Source organism: Poecilia latipinna, unplaced genomic scaffold (genome assembly GCF_001443285.1).
Source record: "Poecilia latipinna isolate Pla-1442-1.1 unplaced genomic scaffold, P_latipinna-1.0 Scaffold309, whole genome shotgun sequence".
Taxonomy (NCBI): Eukaryota; Metazoa; Chordata; class Actinopteri; order Cyprinodontiformes; family Poeciliidae; genus Poecilia; species Poecilia latipinna.
The window spans coordinates 42,726-59,203 of NW_015112925.1; the positions used below are offsets into that span (position 1 = coordinate 42,726).

The 16,478-nt window shown below is 39.5% G+C and overlaps 2 protein-coding genes, 1 long non-coding RNA gene and 1 other non-coding gene across 6 annotated transcripts; 2 read left to right on the forward strand and 2 right to left on the reverse strand.

Annotated features, from left to right (window-relative positions):
* Positions 1-563: 563 nt before the first annotated feature.
* On the reverse strand, positions 564-4,413 carry prlh2 (prolactin releasing hormone 2). Of its 3 annotated transcripts, none has more exons than XM_015034702.1 (3): positions 2,507-4,413; positions 1,978-2,178; positions 564-956 (listed from the first exon to the last, which is right to left on the reverse strand). In XM_015034702.1, the coding sequence occupies exons 2-3, from the start codon at positions 2,138-2,140 to the stop codon at positions 751-753; spliced, it is 369 nt and encodes a 122-aa protein (XP_014890188.1). In that variant the 5' UTR covers positions 2,141-2,178; positions 2,507-4,413; the 3' UTR covers positions 564-750. The 3 variants fall into 3 exon arrangements, with proteins under 3 accessions (XP_014890188.1, XP_014890187.1, XP_014890186.1); XM_015034701.1 differs by having other exon boundaries at positions 1,978-2,210; positions 2,507-4,412; XM_015034700.1 differs by having other exon boundaries at positions 1,978-2,205; positions 2,507-4,410.
* trnar-ccg (transfer RNA arginine (anticodon CCG)) lies at positions 3,555-3,627 on the forward strand. The gene has a single exon. It is a non-coding gene; the product is annotated as a tRNA-Arg (tRNA).
* Positions 4,414-5,326: 913 nt separating the features above from the next.
* shrprbck1r (sharpin and rbck1 related) lies at positions 5,327-16,162 on the forward strand. Its single transcript, XM_015034704.1, has 14 exons — positions 5,327-5,999; positions 7,451-7,625; positions 8,718-8,795; positions 8,890-9,031; positions 9,116-9,206; positions 9,311-9,629; positions 10,275-10,363; positions 11,023-11,193; positions 13,019-13,179; positions 13,276-13,387; positions 13,487-13,666; positions 13,955-14,053; positions 14,295-14,438; positions 14,581-16,162. The coding sequence occupies exons 1-14, from the start codon at positions 5,724-5,726 to the stop codon at positions 14,659-14,661; spliced, it is 2,118 nt and encodes a 705-aa protein (XP_014890190.1). The 5' UTR covers positions 5,327-5,723; the 3' UTR covers positions 14,662-16,162.
* On the reverse strand, positions 11,068-11,527 carry LOC106948838 (uncharacterized). Its single transcript, XR_001425256.1, has 3 exons — positions 11,435-11,527; positions 11,239-11,328; positions 11,068-11,157 (listed from the first exon to the last, which is right to left on the reverse strand). It is a non-coding gene; the product is annotated as an uncharacterized LOC106948838 (long non-coding RNA).
* Positions 16,163-16,478: the final 316 nt, after the last annotated feature.

The following is a 16,478-nucleotide window of genomic DNA, read 5'->3' on the forward strand; positions in this document are numbered from 1 at the left end:
TCCAATCATCGGTGTCCTGTATTTTTCTAATGTAAAAAACAATAATATCTCATCAAAAATGTTTGTTAATGTATGTATATGTGTTAAAAAGAGATGGATATGATATATTGCAACATGTTTATTGCCCGGTCGGTTCTTTCAGTGTTGTGTGCAAGAGACTGTAAAAATTGCTATAACTTGTGAGGCTGGATTCATGCGGGAAGTTAAAATTATAGCTGTGAGACGCCAGCAATCTCGTCTCGTACTGGGATTCTTGAAAATGAAAGTGAACGGCATGGAAACAGACACTGCTTTTGTTCCTGTTTCAATCCAGTCTGAGCAACACTGTGCACAGCTCCAAAGTCGGGCCATTCACTTTTTTTTTTATGTGTAATCGTTTGTTGCAATCCATATGACATGTTGGGGAAAATATTAAAATGCAAAAAATACAGATTCTCTATGTGCCATAATACTCAGAAATAAAATGTATTATGAAATAAAATTTACAAACTTGAAGGAAACCTGTTTGGTTTGAAGCGAACATTTTGTTGTGCGCCGGCAAGCTCAAAAAACCGACACCGTTAACTGGTATCCTAACAACATTCTTATTTATTGATAAATATACATTGCATTCTTTTACGTGTAGATACTTCATGGTGAATGAATTATGCACGTATGACTAACCTCATAGCTTACATTAAAAGAAATGAATGTACAACTTCAGTTGAGAGAATAAAAAAAGGCTTGTGGACAGAAGGCAAGAACATGGCATCATGGTAGCCAAACATTTTCCTCTCCACTGATTACTTTTTCAAGGTTTTCCTTTTTTCTGAGGCTGTTGAGCAGCAGCTCCAAAGTCCTTAGGACAGGCTGCATCCCACTGTTTCCAAGAGCGTCCATGCTGCTGTGCCTCTTCCCAAAGCGCCCTATGGGTCGCACTCCACGGCCCACGTACCAGAACGGGTCTATCTCTGGACCTGGACAGTGTATCCAGACACAAACATCAGCAGGAGAAGGAAGTGAAACATGTCTGCGGTCATGAAAAAACAGGAAGCACATCGATAGAGTCTGTGGTTTCAACATATAAATAAATGGATCCTGACCAGATTCTGAAATTTTTTACAATCGAACCTCATTTGTTCATTTGAACTAAATGTTACATCTCAGGTTCTACGTGTTTATATATATATATATATATATATATATATATATATATATATATATCTGTGTAAAAGAAAAAAAACTAAACACAACCCTTAAACTTAGATATGTCCAAAATAAATATTGAAATTAAGTGGAAAGTGCTGTCTTTGTATAATAAATTTCTACTTGGTACTAAATGTCTCAATTAGAAAAAATGGCAAGACAAAATATGAACAAAAACGTATGCAAAGAAAAATTAGACAAAAAACAGCATAATAATCTTTCTGCAAGAACATTCAAAGTTGCAATAAAAAAGTGGATGACAAAATAGTAATTGTGCAACATTTAAAATGTTTTCGATTTCATTTCTAAAATGCAGCTTGTAATATCTTACCTGAAGAACACATTGTATTGTCAATACTATCATAGAGACTAAGATAAACTTTTTTTGTTTATTAAACAAAGGAAATGGAAAAAGTAGGTGACTTCCACACGACCACTCTGTGCATCTCATTACTGCGAAAAGGAGCTCAGATCAGGTGATTGAGTTGGGTTTATACTTTACATTTACTAAAATGTAATTTTTTCACATATGTATTTCTTTGTTAAATAAAAAAAATCTAACGTTTTCATACATAGTCAAGGAATATCATTTTTTTATTTTAAACTTAAGCCATAGAATACAAGATTTCAATTGACGGGATGAATAAAAAGAAAAAGAGAGAGAAATAAGTAGAATGATGAATAATGATCTCAAAAGCCAGATTTGCTGCTCCACCATGTCTGTTTGGTGACAGATAAAACGGTAGCAACTGCAGTTAAATAGGGAGACAGACATCAGTTACTTCTACTTACTTCTGTTGTCTACGTTGTGAACGATGTGGAAGTCGTGCTCCACCGTGGTGCTCTGAGCGCGGCTGAAGCTGGCGGACAGCAGCAGGAGCAGCGTCAGAGCCGCGGGCAGCCAGCGGCTCGTCAGGATGCACTGCCGGACAGCAGCGTCTCTCCCAGGCAGCATGCTGGGGGTGGGGGAGTCGGTCAAGGCACTGAGAGGGACTGAAGGGCACTGCTGATTAACCTCGGCTGTACTTAGGGACATGCAAAGAAATACACAGCAATTCATTTTGTCATCAAACTCGGTTTGCTCAAGTAGGAATAAATTAGAAAATTGAAAAATGAAACTAGATCAAACATTATCTTTTCATTTATATTTACCTTTTAGTCTTTGATTTTATTATTGTTTTTAAGGGATTTGTCTCTCGAGACTCTCGGTGACAAATTTATAGAGAATCAAATCCATTTTGAGCTTCTTAAAATACATGTCCACGGATTTGTTTGGCTGTAGGTGATAAAATCCATAAAATCATTACCGAGAAGCACTTACCAAGATCTTTGGTGATGAACTGAGGTCAGTTTCTTGAGGTCTGGATTTGTTTTCTGAACAGCAACGTCCCCCAGCTTATATATCCACGCTGAGGTCGTCGGATGATGAATCAAGAACGTCAGTTACCCCGAGTGATCGCAGAGTAGATCACGGTATGCGAGCATCACCCCTCCCCTTGTTCTCCTCCTCCCACTCCCTGAAACCCCTCGTCTCTTTGAGAAAAATCTCCTGACGTCTGTCACGCAGCAGAGCAGTCCATCAAGGAGTCAGTGACATGTGGGTAACGTTGAATTAGTGAACATGGGGGTCACCCCAACAGCAGTGACCCTGGGCTGTGTTGGGTGGTTTCGTGGAGTCTTTCATCAATCAGCATCGTCGCAGGGAGTAAAACAGAACCGCAAACTACCAGAATCTATCAAATTAGAGCTAGGTACAATGCCGAAAGTCCCAACAACAACATCTGAAGAGCACTTGTGACAAAACTTAGATGTCATTTGTTGCTTTAAAAAAAGAAAAGAGGATCAAGAAACACAAAACTGGAGCAAATCCAAGAAGTTGTCTGATTCTGGTTTATGTTTATTAACCCACCAGCACAGATAACATTATCTCTGTTATCTGTGCTGATGGGGCAAAGAAGTGAGTGAACAGTGTGCTGATGTGAAGTAAAAACCCCAGAGAGGGTACAAGGAAGAGAAATAATTTTGTTGTACAAAGGTATATGTCAGGAGATGAAAACAAGGAAAACCAGCAGCAATTTAGGTATAATGGAACCACACTGGAATCTTAAGTTCCTTAAGGTTTAGTTTAAAACAATACATCATCAAAAGGCATGAACAAGTGTAAAAAACTGAACTTGACTGAATTGTTTTATAACAGATTGAGTTGAAATATTTCTAATTGACTGATTTTTTTTTTTTTGTCTGTATGATTCTACTAAATTAAGTATGTACTTCTCTATTAAATATTGATGCATTTTGTATAGTCTTAGTAAACTAAATATAATCTACTTTTACACAGTTCTGAACCTGAACAAAATGATGCTGCAGCTGGCCCAGTGGCCTAATGGATAAGGCATCAGCCTCCGGAGCTGGGGATTGTGGGTTCAAATCCCACCTGGGTTACAGAGACTTAATTTGTAACCTTATAACAACAATTACACAAACTGTAGGGTGTGTACTCCAGGCATTTAGAGAATGTTGGCAAACCAGCTTCAAGGAACTTTTACATTTCTGCTCCTCTGCAGGGCAGTGCTTTGTCTCCTTTACAGACGTACATTTGTCACGTGCAGAGAACATATTGCAATAGAACATATTGCAATAAAACATATGCAAAACAGAGATGCAATAATCCAAAGATACCTACCTGGGGATGTGCAGCATACACAAGTCTATGAATAATAAAGCTGATTGGATTTAAGGCTGGGAGTGCTTATTGGAACAACAAAGGTCATACCTGATTGGTTCATTGTCGTGAACAGGTGTGACATCTCCTGACTGGCACAGAAATCTGATAAGGCCCAGCTGGTGCTTCGTCACTACAAAAACATTTAAACAGTGATACAAGATAAAAGAAGGCTGTTTAGAATGCATAGAGTTAATGCACTTAATTTATAACATTATGTTGTTTCTTCCTAACGTAAGCATCTTATTGAGGAGCCATGAGAGCCTTGAGGAACACATTGTTGATTAAAAAAAAACATGCCTGCAGGAGGATTAACAACTTGACCTTTTTAACCTGTGTGATTTAAAGCATTCCCCTTTCATGCTACAGTATATTTTGATAACTGCCTCATACGTCATGGCTCCCACAGCATGTGGGTGGGGACGTTCACTAACCACATTTTGTGGTGCACTTACTTTCTTAAATCCAAGCGTAGGAAAGTGAGTGACAAACACAAAACATTGCAAACAGAATGTTGTGCTGCTAAGCATTACTTGGAAAAACCTGAAGTTTTACTCATTGTTTGATGAGTCTTTACATGTGTACAGGCTGATGATTTTCTCCTTACAACTCATGTAAACTGAGATTAGATTAGATTAGATTAGATTAGATTAGATTAGATTAGAATAGAATATTAGAATATTACATCTGAGCAGTAGAAAACAATTTTAATGCAAAAAATTTGAGCTTAATGAAAATTATGTTTAGTATTTACTTAAAGGTATAAATATTCAAATGAAAAAAAATCATTGATAAAATCTGCATTCATTATTGTTCACATTATCAATAATTATTTCATTGTTTAGTTAATTATCAAATCATGGAATAACTCTTGAAAATAAATAAATACATATTTGACTGGTCAACCTGCTCAGCAAAGGGCATAGGGACGTAATTCAACATGAGCCCTCAGGTCCTAAAAGTAAAATCTTTTTTTATCATTTATTTAAACTTATACAAATAAACTTTATTTACTTATTCACATCATTGCAGACCAATTACCTTTTCAGTAATTAACCTTACTGAGTGACTGTGATGGGTAGGACTGACAATTGATTTATGATTTGCTGGAACACAAGGCCATAAACTAATTCTGCAAAGCTAAATAGCTAAATAGCTAAACCATTGTATTTGGTTTTAACATTAACTGCATATAAATTTTAATAAATGTAATTATATAAGTAATAAATGATCATAAATGTATAATTGTTGATAAAATACTTAATTATTTATTAATTGGGTAATATATTTGGCCTATTTAGTCCAAATTTAATTTAAATTATGACCTTCATAAATATTTACACGTTGACTTATTAAATGTGTCCCTTTTGGACCTCCATACCAATGCCCATAAATGTTTTATAAATTGGGTGTTTTGCTGCCCCCCTGTGTTGGAAAAAAAAAGCACACATCCTGTCGAGCATGCGCAGTGGAAGAGAAAGCAAACGCAATAACAAAACAGCTTCAGAAGTAGCAAACTATCGCTGTACTCTTTGTCAGGACGGTTTAGTGTGAAAGTGTCCAGTTGAATAATACAAAGATACGATATCTGCCTGGACGGAGTTTCGGCTGAAGAGAAGAAGAACACAGGAGTGAAAGTCGACCTTGTTTTTCTACTTTTTTGGAAGTGCCTTTACACACTTGTTTCCTGTTAACTACTCGGCAACAAGGTACACTGAGAAATGTGAAAGGAGCGCTTCGCTACGCGGAACAGGAGGCTACACACCCACGGGACTCCTGCGTGTTTTTGTGTTTGCTACATGAGTCTGTCGGCGTGATGTCGCTAAGTTCAGGCGGCTGGACTCACAGCCCCGGCCTAACGCCGGACCAGTCCGCCGCCCTCACCGGCAGTTATGAAGCCTCGCAGGCACAGCCTGGCTGCCAGACCGTCCTCATGTCGGTTCGGGTCTCGGTGTGCCATTCCGGGGTTCGTCCGCTGTGTCTTCCGGGAGCTGGTGATGAATCACTCCGCCTGCAACTGAGCATGGACCCGGGGAAATCTGGGGAATTCCGGCTGGCGATACAGAGCACCAGCGGGACGGGCCAGAGTGTGGTGAGTTCACAGTGACGATGAGGGACTTTTGGGTTTTGTTTTGACCGGGAAAGGTTTTCACACGAAATGAGTACAAATAAAGGAATGTTTTATTTTTGTCGCAACACTATGACATAATGCAGGCTAAAACAAAAACTCAAACGATTAAATAGTGGAGCAGAAGTTAAACTGTCTGGTTTGAGACCAAAACTATGTAATGACCGCAGATATGCACTAAGCATAAACAGAATTGTAAATAAACACATGTTCAAATTGATATCCTTACTTTTATTTAAAACATTTATTTGTTTAACTGACATTATTAGCCCCCCGTATTCTATTTCCTGGCGTGTTTTTAAAACCATTTGAAGTATCTATCGTCATTTTTTTCTCCCCACAACAGTTTCTGCCCACAGAGACCGATACCACCTTTACGTCTGTGCTTTGACTGAGCCAATCTAACACTCTATAGTGCTTTGATCTATTTTAGAACAGAGCGTTATCAGTAAAGCCTGTAATTGCGATACTGTCTCTGAATATTGTCACATTATTAATTAAAACATGTTTCCTTGGCTCTTCTCTTGCTTTTTTCCAATCACAGGGTCCCCACCACCACTCTCCCTCAGCTTTAGCTAAAAATAAACATCAACTCTGGGCAACTAGGGCAAAGTCTATCCAAAAGATAGATATGGCACCTGAAATGTAATATCCTACCAAATGTTTCATCCAAGCATTCATTTTCAGTCACAGCAGTGCACATGTTAATATTGTGAGAGCAATTCAATATATTGTGTAGCTCTAAGCTATTACATTGTACCTCAGGCTTTATAAATGGAGCTGTCCTAACAGGTTTTCTTCCAATATTGTCTTGTATTTAGTTCCATCCATCTTCCAATCAACTCTGACCTGCTTCCCTTTTCCTTGCTGTTAGAAAGTAGCTGCACAGCGTGATGTCATTGTTTCTAGCTGTCTATGCTTCTGTAAAAATACATCCTTAAAGTTGATATAGAGACCTCCGTTAGTGGATACAAAGCAGCTATTATTGATAGAAACTGTCTTCATCTTTGTTTTCAGTTGTTACATCTCATATGTGTTCATATTTCGTGCTCTAATTATGTTGAAGTTCATTTATTAAATCTCTAGTCAGGAGTTATTGCTGCCTGAAGACTTGTGAATAGCCATTATTTTGCAAGAAAATAAACATGTTGGCTTGGAAATGTTTCTTTTTCTGAAAAGAAAAGGCATAGTAAATGGACTTATAAGTTCTTCTGAGAGATTAGAAGTCACAGGCTAATAAGAAAGTGTCCAGGCTATGCAGTGTTTATTAGCAGCCTGCTTAATGGAAAAGAGGTGGTGGTCATTTAATGACGTTTAGTTGACGTACCGGATAAGAAAATTGCAGACTTCCCTTTCAGTTTTCGTGCGCACACGTTCGTCTCTCATCGTCTCTTCCTCTCCCACCTTGTTTGCAGACCATAAACGAGTTTGATTTAAGATCCATAAATTACGAAGTGAAGTCGCCAAAGTGCCACGAGCTGATATCGGTGGCGCCTCCGTGCGACCGCATCAGCTTCAACTTCAGCAGCGAGCAGGAGGCTGAGGGATGGGCCACCGTGGTCATGTCCTCGCTGAGAGAAGCACATCGAGGTCAGTCGCCCGTCTCTGCGCACGCCGCCTGCTTTAGTTGAGGCTAGATGAATGAGCAGAACAAAGAGTTCAACTTCCCCTCTCTGCAGTGGGATTTCACTCCTTTCTGAAGCATTGACAGGATGTAGTTTTTGCCTAAACGTTTGTAATCTGCCCTTTCAGTAACAAATTACCTTTTTTTTTTTGCGAGTGTGTGTGAATACATTCGCTGACTTCAGTTTGCGTTTTGAATGCACCTACATAGTTTGCACATGTTGTCATTTTGCCTTTACGTTTCTGAAAGCATCTTGAAGAACCTGTTCTTCCGTGGATAATTGTTGCTCCAAGCTTCTGAGGAAATCACAAACTGACGAGGGCTCGGTGTTTTCTCCCTTTGTCCAAGTCAGTTGTTAACAGTGTATAGACTGAAAAAAATTTAATTTCCTAAAATAAAATTTAAAAAACCCTACAAACTAAGAGCAATAATTAAGCGCAAAAAGTCAAATTTTATGTTGATGCAAATGATAAAGAAAACACTGAATAAATACTATGTTATTGCATTTCAGGCAATAAAGCTATTATTTTATTATCTAAAAAAATAATTAAATTTGTTGGCATCGTTTAATATATTTGTAGGTGGTTAAATGAAAAATCAGCTGAATGTGCCAAAAAAAAAAAAGAGAAAGAAAATTATTTGGATAAACGGCAGAATAATCAATAGAATAATTGATTACTAAAACGATCCTTTGTTGCAGCCCAAGTTTAAAATACCTAGAATTGGAAGCAATGCTCTGGTATCAAAGTCAGACGTGTTGCTTTATTTCGTGTAAACATTTTGTATAAAATTAGATGCTACATTTATTGTGGTAAATATTAAATGGTGGCTTTCAAAAGTATTCAAATCCCTTGATCTCTGGATTTTAATGCAATAAACCAACACAAAGGTAGAAGGAAAGGAAAATGATACAGGACTGGAACATTATCATGCAGATAAAAATCTGATGAACAGATGGACATTATTTGACTTTTGTGCTTTTGTGTATTTGTTGCTTCTTTCTAGTTGTCTTTACTTTTGCTCTGACCGTCTCCTCTCCACATTGTCCACGCTTTCAGCCACACCTCAGGAAAACGGTCTACAGCACCTCTTCGATGGCCTCCATCTCCGGAATACCTCGGCTTTACAGCAAACGGGTGTGCCAGAGTGAAACCTGTCCAGTTTGTGTAAACATCTGTTCATCTGCTCTTTCATTCATTTCACTCTTCATGTCTGCGTTTCGTTGCTCAGAGGACGCTTGCATAGAGCTGAAAAAAGCCATCGAGGCAGGGGACATGCAGAGCGCTTCTGTCTTCGCCGCCTCTCTCGCCCGCAGACAGGCAGCCCTGAAGATCCAGCCCTCCACCAAAACCTATGAAGAAACTGAAATAAAGTAAAGACGACTGCGACGATAATTTGACATGTGAAACCACAGTTGTTAATCAGTTATCTGCCGTTTGCTTTGTTTTAAAAACAGCTTAGCTGTTATTGTCGAGGATTCCTCCTCGTCTTGTTGCATCACTGTGAAAGTTTTCCCTCACATGACTACTGCGTCGTTGAAGCAGCAGGTTCGTATCGAGCTCATCGCGTTCTCCTTACACACCATCTCTCTCTCTCTCTCCATCTAATTGTTAGTAATAACACTTTTCTGTCGGCTTCGGCTCCTTTCCAGATGTTTCTCGAGTATGGCTTCCACCCGCGGGTCCAGCGCTGGGTGATCGGCCAGTGTTTGTGCACCGACCTCCGAACCCTCGCTTCGTACGGCGTCCGTCAGGATGGTGACACGGCCTTCTTGTACCTCTTATCAGCCCGTCACTCTCGCCTGACTCTCCAGGTCCTGCAGAAGGACCAGGAGAGCGCCCTCCTTCTCAGCCCTCCGTCGTCTTTTCAAAACCCCTCACTCCCCGCTGCCTTCACAAACGGCCCCCTCTCCCACGACGGACGGCCATTTTCCACTCTACCTCCCAGACTCCACAGGACCAGCAATAATGGTGAGAACGGGTCTCTGCTACATTAGGCACGCTAAGATCCAGTCCAATACGAGATGAAAGAAGGTTCTGTGAAATAGACAAGGACCTGCAGCAGCCAATACGATCTCTCTTTTACTGTTGGCATTATTTTAAAGGGTGAAAAACAAGAGATTTTTGTGGAAAAACCTGGACTTATGAATTAGTACAGTTATTATACGTGTTAATGTTCCATTTTCTTCTCAAGAGTAGTTTTAATGTACCATTAAAGTAGACTCATCGTGATAACAAATTTTGCTGGATGATAAATTGTTCCAGAAATGATTGTGATGAATCATTTGAGACTTATTTTCAAGTAATGTATTGATAATGGCGTAATAATTCAAGTTCATCCTCTCAAAGACCAATGAACTTACATTTTGTAAAGACCACAGCAACTGGACATTTTAAATATCTAAAATAAAACACAACAACCACGAACAATAAGTAAAACCAGAAATAAAACAAAGGTGATGTTTTTGTAAACCAAATTGCCCATCAAATAGTATTAGTCATCTGAGCTAATTTTATTTTGTAATGCTCAAGTGAGGCTTAATTGAGAACAGTTTCATTGTTAAGGTTATTTAAAAATTTGAAGTCATTTGCAAAATCTTTCTCTCTCTCCTGCAGGTGGCTCAGAGAGACTGAACATCGGCAATATTAGAGATCAGATCAATTTTGAAATGCCTCGACTCAATCTCAACACGCCTTCTACCAAGGTAAGACACAAGGAGGTTTAGACAATTCTGATGGAAAGTATTCTGAGTTCCTGTGAAATCTAAACCTTTCACAGTCTGCAGCAGTTTGCATCTGGCCATGTGACCAGATGATTTAACATATTAATTGTGCCTGAGTGACTTGCATACAATTAGAAAAGGAATCTCGTTATACTTATTAAGCAAAAAGTATCTGCAAAAGTAACAGAAGAGACGATGCACATTTAAGAGGATTATGTTGATCAGTATCATAGGTGTTAATCCTCAAAACACCAAGAGTTATTTAAATTGTTTTAAAGAATCTATATTATGTATAGAATATTAGTCCTTATGGTTTTTGTTGTAGTCTTATGATACAATTACAAACATTGTAATTACAGATTTATTTATTTTTTTTTTCGTTTTTTTTTTTTAGATGATAGGATCAACGTTTCCTAAATTTCTGTCTTTAAATAATCTGTAATCTGTTTCGGACTGAATCTTAACATCAGCAGCTGACAGAGTTTAGGAAATACGGCAATTTGAAAGCTAGCACAGTGGTATTTTCAAAACCAAAGTGAATTGTCTCGGTTTTAAATATTGCCGTTGTAGTGTAGCTGAGTCTTTATACGTTTTCCGTTTCCTACGTTTTAAAAAATACAGTTTTAATTGTTTTGCTTCAGGGTTGGTCGTGTCCGTCTTGCACGTACATCAACAAGCCGACGCGGCCGGGCTGCGAGATCTGCAGCACAAACCGGCCTGAGAACTACATTATCCCTGGAGGACACCAGCCTGACGCTCTGGAGCTCAGAAGGATCCTGCAGGAGAAGGAGTCAATCAGACAGTATCAGCAGGTAGGAAAACTACCCTCTTTAAATATAACTCATCTTCCAACTCACCGACAGCCTTAGTGGTGTTTTCTTGCAGTTGTCTGCATGCAGGGACATGTTGTAACGGCTATGTGTGGTTGTCAACGGCTACGTAGATGCCTCGCCGATTAATATATTTATGCAAACAAAAACACACCTTTCAAATGACATGCAACAAGTTGACATTGATTGAAGGCTGCCAGTGGAACTGAAACCATTCACTCACTCAGGTTGACTCTCTTCTCTTTTGTCTCTGTTTTTCTGAAGGAGAAAGGGAGAAGAGAGATGCTGAGGAGTGCTGGGCCTCATAACAACTCACTGCTGTTTAACCTGGACCAGGACTACTGAACATACTGACACACACGCACTCCACTGCAGATAACAGACTAGCGACTTAACAGCAAATCAGTAACAGTGCCGAACCCGTTTAATGTATATACGAGTACATACTTGAGTAAAAAAAAAAAAATCCTGTTTTGTTGTTTTTGTTGCTTTTTCTGAAGTTTCATAGCTTTTAAATAGTTTGTTACCGACAAAAGCGTATCTAAACGTTATTTTTGTTTTAATGTTCATGGAAAGTAGTGCAGGTGATGCAATGAAGAATGAAAAGGTGTTGAAAATGTGCAAAAAATTTGTCTGCCTTAAAGTCAAACTTGACCGGCAAATGCTGACGAGTAACATCAAGTTGTTTTCATGAGCTCCTTGGCACCTTTTGTTGCCAATATGTTGAATGTATTAACCAGATTTTGCACTGTGGTGTATTTACCTTGTGATACATCTGAAAATAAAAGGTTTTAAATGTTTGAGTGTGTTTGGACTTGATGTGTGAATGAGAGGCTTAACGATAACATGTTCTTAATTCGTCCATTAGGTTCCCTTTACAGGCAAACTGGAAGTTTATAATTTACAGAACATAGAGTTAAATCCTTTATGCCACAATATTATTGGTTGAAGACTTTTTTTTTCTGATTTAAAAAAATGTTTCTTGTAGAATTGCAACCCTTTAGAACAGATGCCTGGTATGTATCAGTTACGAGTTAAAGCATTCTTGCTGGAGTCATATGGCCTTCCAGAAGAAGAGACTTATTGCAGTTTGCAAGTTCCAACACAAGGCCTTGTTAGTTGGAGCTTTAGGCTTTGTCCCCAAAACTTGCACTTCCACCCTTGTGTCCCTCAAATGGTTCGAGTGCGTAGTGTGTCCCAGTTTTCTGGAGTGGACTTTCACACTGAACTCTGATCCACACTTCAGCTAAGCCCACATCTAAACGGACTTCAATGAAGCATATTACCCACAATTCATGGATTCATGTTGACATTTTGAGTTATAAGGTGGTATAACTCAAAATATAGTATGTTTTAGTATGTTTTGCTATACTATACATGCGTGCACACTATTGAATTTTGCTCTGGATTCAAAACGTCACAACAGAACAAATTTGAACAGTCTCGCCATTTCGGATGTCACAGTTACGACACAGATGCACAAGCCGATGTAACCCATACCGTCCCAATTCTCCAATGTTTGCACGCTTGCGACCTGCGCACTCGAACTTCGTGTTACTTGGGGCCAAAAGGACGTGCCTTACCTTCGACTACACACTTCTCTGAGGGGCGAAAGCAGTAGCATGTGATGATGTTTCCAATTTCCTGAAAAATCAATTAACTCCTTGTCTTACGATCGGTCAATGGTTGGTGAAAATAATTCTTGCCAGATTGATGGTGGATAGATACATATGTGACTTGATTTGCCTATTAAATGGCTTAGCAGTGTGATTAAAAACAGTGCTAACGCAAACTGCAATTCCTTCAGGCAAAGGAGCAGGAGCGAAGAGAGAACTTTGACCGGCTGGTGAAGATGGACGGTCAGGACCTGGTGCCCAATCTCGAGCCTGTGGATTGCAAGATCTGCTTCGTGGACCTGCAGTCGGGAGAAGGCGTCCTGCTGAGAGAGTGTCTCCACTGTTTCTGCAAGTGAGATGTGGGAGTGGGAAGATGCGTATTTAACACTTAACCGGTATTTTTTCTGTGTTACTGAACCCCGTCTCATTTCTGTATGCGGGCGCTTAGAGAATGCTTGCGCTCCATCATCATGCTGTGCGAGGAGCCTGAGGTTTCCTGTCCGTACAGAGACGACACGTACGCCTGTCCTTGGGCCCTGCAGGAGCGAGAGATCCGAGCCGTGAGTTGCACCGAGGCACTTCGTCAGAGCATTCTCGCCAGCACACTTTTTAAAAAAAAATTATATTCCTTCATGATCTCCCACCATACGCTTTTCTAGTTGGTGCCTCCGAAGGAATATGAGCGCTGGCTGCAGAGAAGCCTTTCTGTGGCAGAGTCTCGCTGCGAGGGCAGCTATCACTGTGCATCTCCGGATTGCCTGGGATGGTGTGTGTACGAGGACACCGTCAATGTCTTCCACTGTCCCGTCTGTCGGAAACACAACTGCCTCATTTGCAAGGCGAGAAACGAAGAGGTCACACTTAGACGTAGTACATCTTCAAACTAGAAGCGACAATGCCAGTCAAGAACTAACGTTATTGTCAATTTATGGGAGACACAAATGAATTTGAACTGGGTTTGTCTTATTATTATTATTCCAAGATGTCCACACACATCCCCTATGCATTCTTCTTCTCATTGTAGCCAAATAGTTCAATCTTTGTCTTGTTTGACAAAACTTCACTCTTACAGCCTCTAAAAATCATAATTTGACCTAGACTCTCACTTTTTTTTTTTTCCTCGTCAGGCCATCCATGAGGGAATGAATTGTAAACAATACCAAGACGACCTCGCAGCCCGAGCAATAAACGACTCTGCTGCCAGAAGAACGACACATCTGCTAAAGGTTAGCAGCAAAATAACACTTTAAAGCTTTTGAAATCACTCTCGTATTTAGTTGTTTTTTGTTGTTTTTTTTAAACGAACTGCCTGACATGAGAGTAATCGATTTGTAGCGTCGCTGTTACAGAATGAATCACTGTCTTTGTAAACTGAGAAAGTAATCGGTGTCGGCTTCCACCAACCACATCCTCGTTTCTTATTCTCGTTTTGTTTTCCTCTGCTCTCGTTGTCTGCACCACAATCAGACCCTTGTGCAGTCAGGGGAGGCCATGCACTGTCCTCAGTGTGGCATCATTGTGCAGAAGAGGGATGGATGTGATTGGCTGCGCTGCACCGTCTGTCACACTGAGATCTGCTGGGTAACCAGGGGGCCTCGTTGGGGACCCAAGGTAAGAAATCATTACTTTCCCCTGTTCTGTAATAAAAGTCCTAAAAGTTGCACGATGCTGCTTTATTTTTTTTTTATTTTTTTTGTGGTTGTTTGCAGTTTAGCTTAAATATCATTTCAACTTTCCAATTTTACTCTTAAAGGGTCCTGGAGACACCAGCGGAGGATGCCGCTGCAATGTCAACAATCAGAAATGTCATCCTAAATGCCAAAACTGTCACTAAACACTCAGGATGGGGATTCTTGGAAATCTCTGGAAATGAACCAGTTTCATAACACAAGGAGGAAGAGTTCAAGCGTACCACTGGGTCACACTTAATCCAAAACTGTACAAGATAACCCGTGTTGCACCCAAATTCATATTTGCTTCTCTCCCCGCAGATCTCTAACCAGTAAGCTTTCCCTGGCTTACGCAAAAGTAAGTCGGTGAGTGAGGTTAAGTGTAGCACAAAGGAGTTGTAGCTTTGAATGCACGTGGTGCCTTTTCAGTGTTGGGTATGCGGGCTTGGTCCCAAAAGGCCTGTCGATGTTTTGTTAAGGTAACTCCATGCTGAGTTTGGGAGTTTTTGTGTTACAAAGCTATGGCTCTTCTTTCCGGGTCTGTTTCCTGGGAAACAGATACAGAAATGATCTTACAGCTTAAACAAAACAAAACTGAGGCTTTGAAAGTGAAGGAGTGCATGTTTTTTTTTTTCTCCCTCTTCATGTTTTTGCTGCTAAGGAAGCTTTTCCATACTACAGGTCAATAAAATTGATGCTTCTCTAGCTTTACACTCATCAAGGTTGTTTTTATTCTTGTCTTCTGTTAGAGCTCATGAGCCTTTTTATGCTTTGGCAGTAATTTCTGGACATGTGATCAGTTCAGCCTATTAAAGGAAGCATTCAGAAACATTTCTATAGCTTACCTCCTTACTATGATTGGTCAATTAATTTCAAACTCCTGATTTGCATGAAACCACTCACACCTAGAGTCAGAAAATTTAGGTTAACTTAACATGTTTATTTAAAGAAACTCCGGGTTTGATGAACTCTGCTTCATGGTACAGGCCTCAAGTGCACTGAAGCTTGTTTTGGATGCTACACTCTGGGATGCTTTGTATTAAACTGAAGTGGCCTTATTATTCTTCCACGCCGAAAGTCGTAGCAGGCTGTCACTGACAGGTTTTCCAGAAAATGTGATTGAATCTGGGGATTTTTTTTTTTTGTGGATGTGTAATTTGTTTGTTTTTTGTTTTTGTATTAAGAGCGTGAAGTGTTACAAACCAGTCGTCAGTACTGACTGAATTCTATGTAGTTCATGGTTCACCTGAGATATTTCAGACCGTCTGTATTTAATTTCCTCCTCTTTTCAAACTGATCTTCGTTGGTTGGTTGTTGCATTATTACAAAACCTGAGAAAAAGCGCTGATCAAAATATGTTACTGTTAACTTATTACGTTCAATAAGAGAGTCAATCTATACACCTTTTATTGATAAGCTAATATTCCCGATGGACAGCTTAAATGTAGTAGAGTGCATACTTAGTGACTCGTTTTACAGCTTTTTTTGAGATTTATATCTTTGAATTTTTTTTTTCATTATTCTGTAAATCTAATTCTCATGCATGAATGCACTGCCTATTGTCTCTACTACACTACTGTCCAGAACTGACAAGCTCTGTTGTTACACATCAGCACTCTGATGTACGTTTGTGCCTTAATTGTGAATAAATATGCATTAAACTCAGTCTGCGTGTTTTATTGGTCCACTTGGTGATGTTTCGTCCTCTGGGTGGCAGCAGATGTTTCAGAAGGTGCAACACTGCTCTGCATAAATTATCCAGTTTTGGGTTTTTTTTCTTTTCTTTTCTTTGCAACATTGATTTCTCCTTTAGAGTGTGAGTTTTAGGTCGGGTAGAACGCCTGATTTATTACAAAATTAGAAGTTGCCGTGCAGAAGCATCCATAACTCTTACACATCTCTTCCGTTTTCTCATGTTACAACCTGCCAAACTCAGTGAAATGTAAAGAATTCAATTTTTATCTGTTCTTCTTTGACTCTA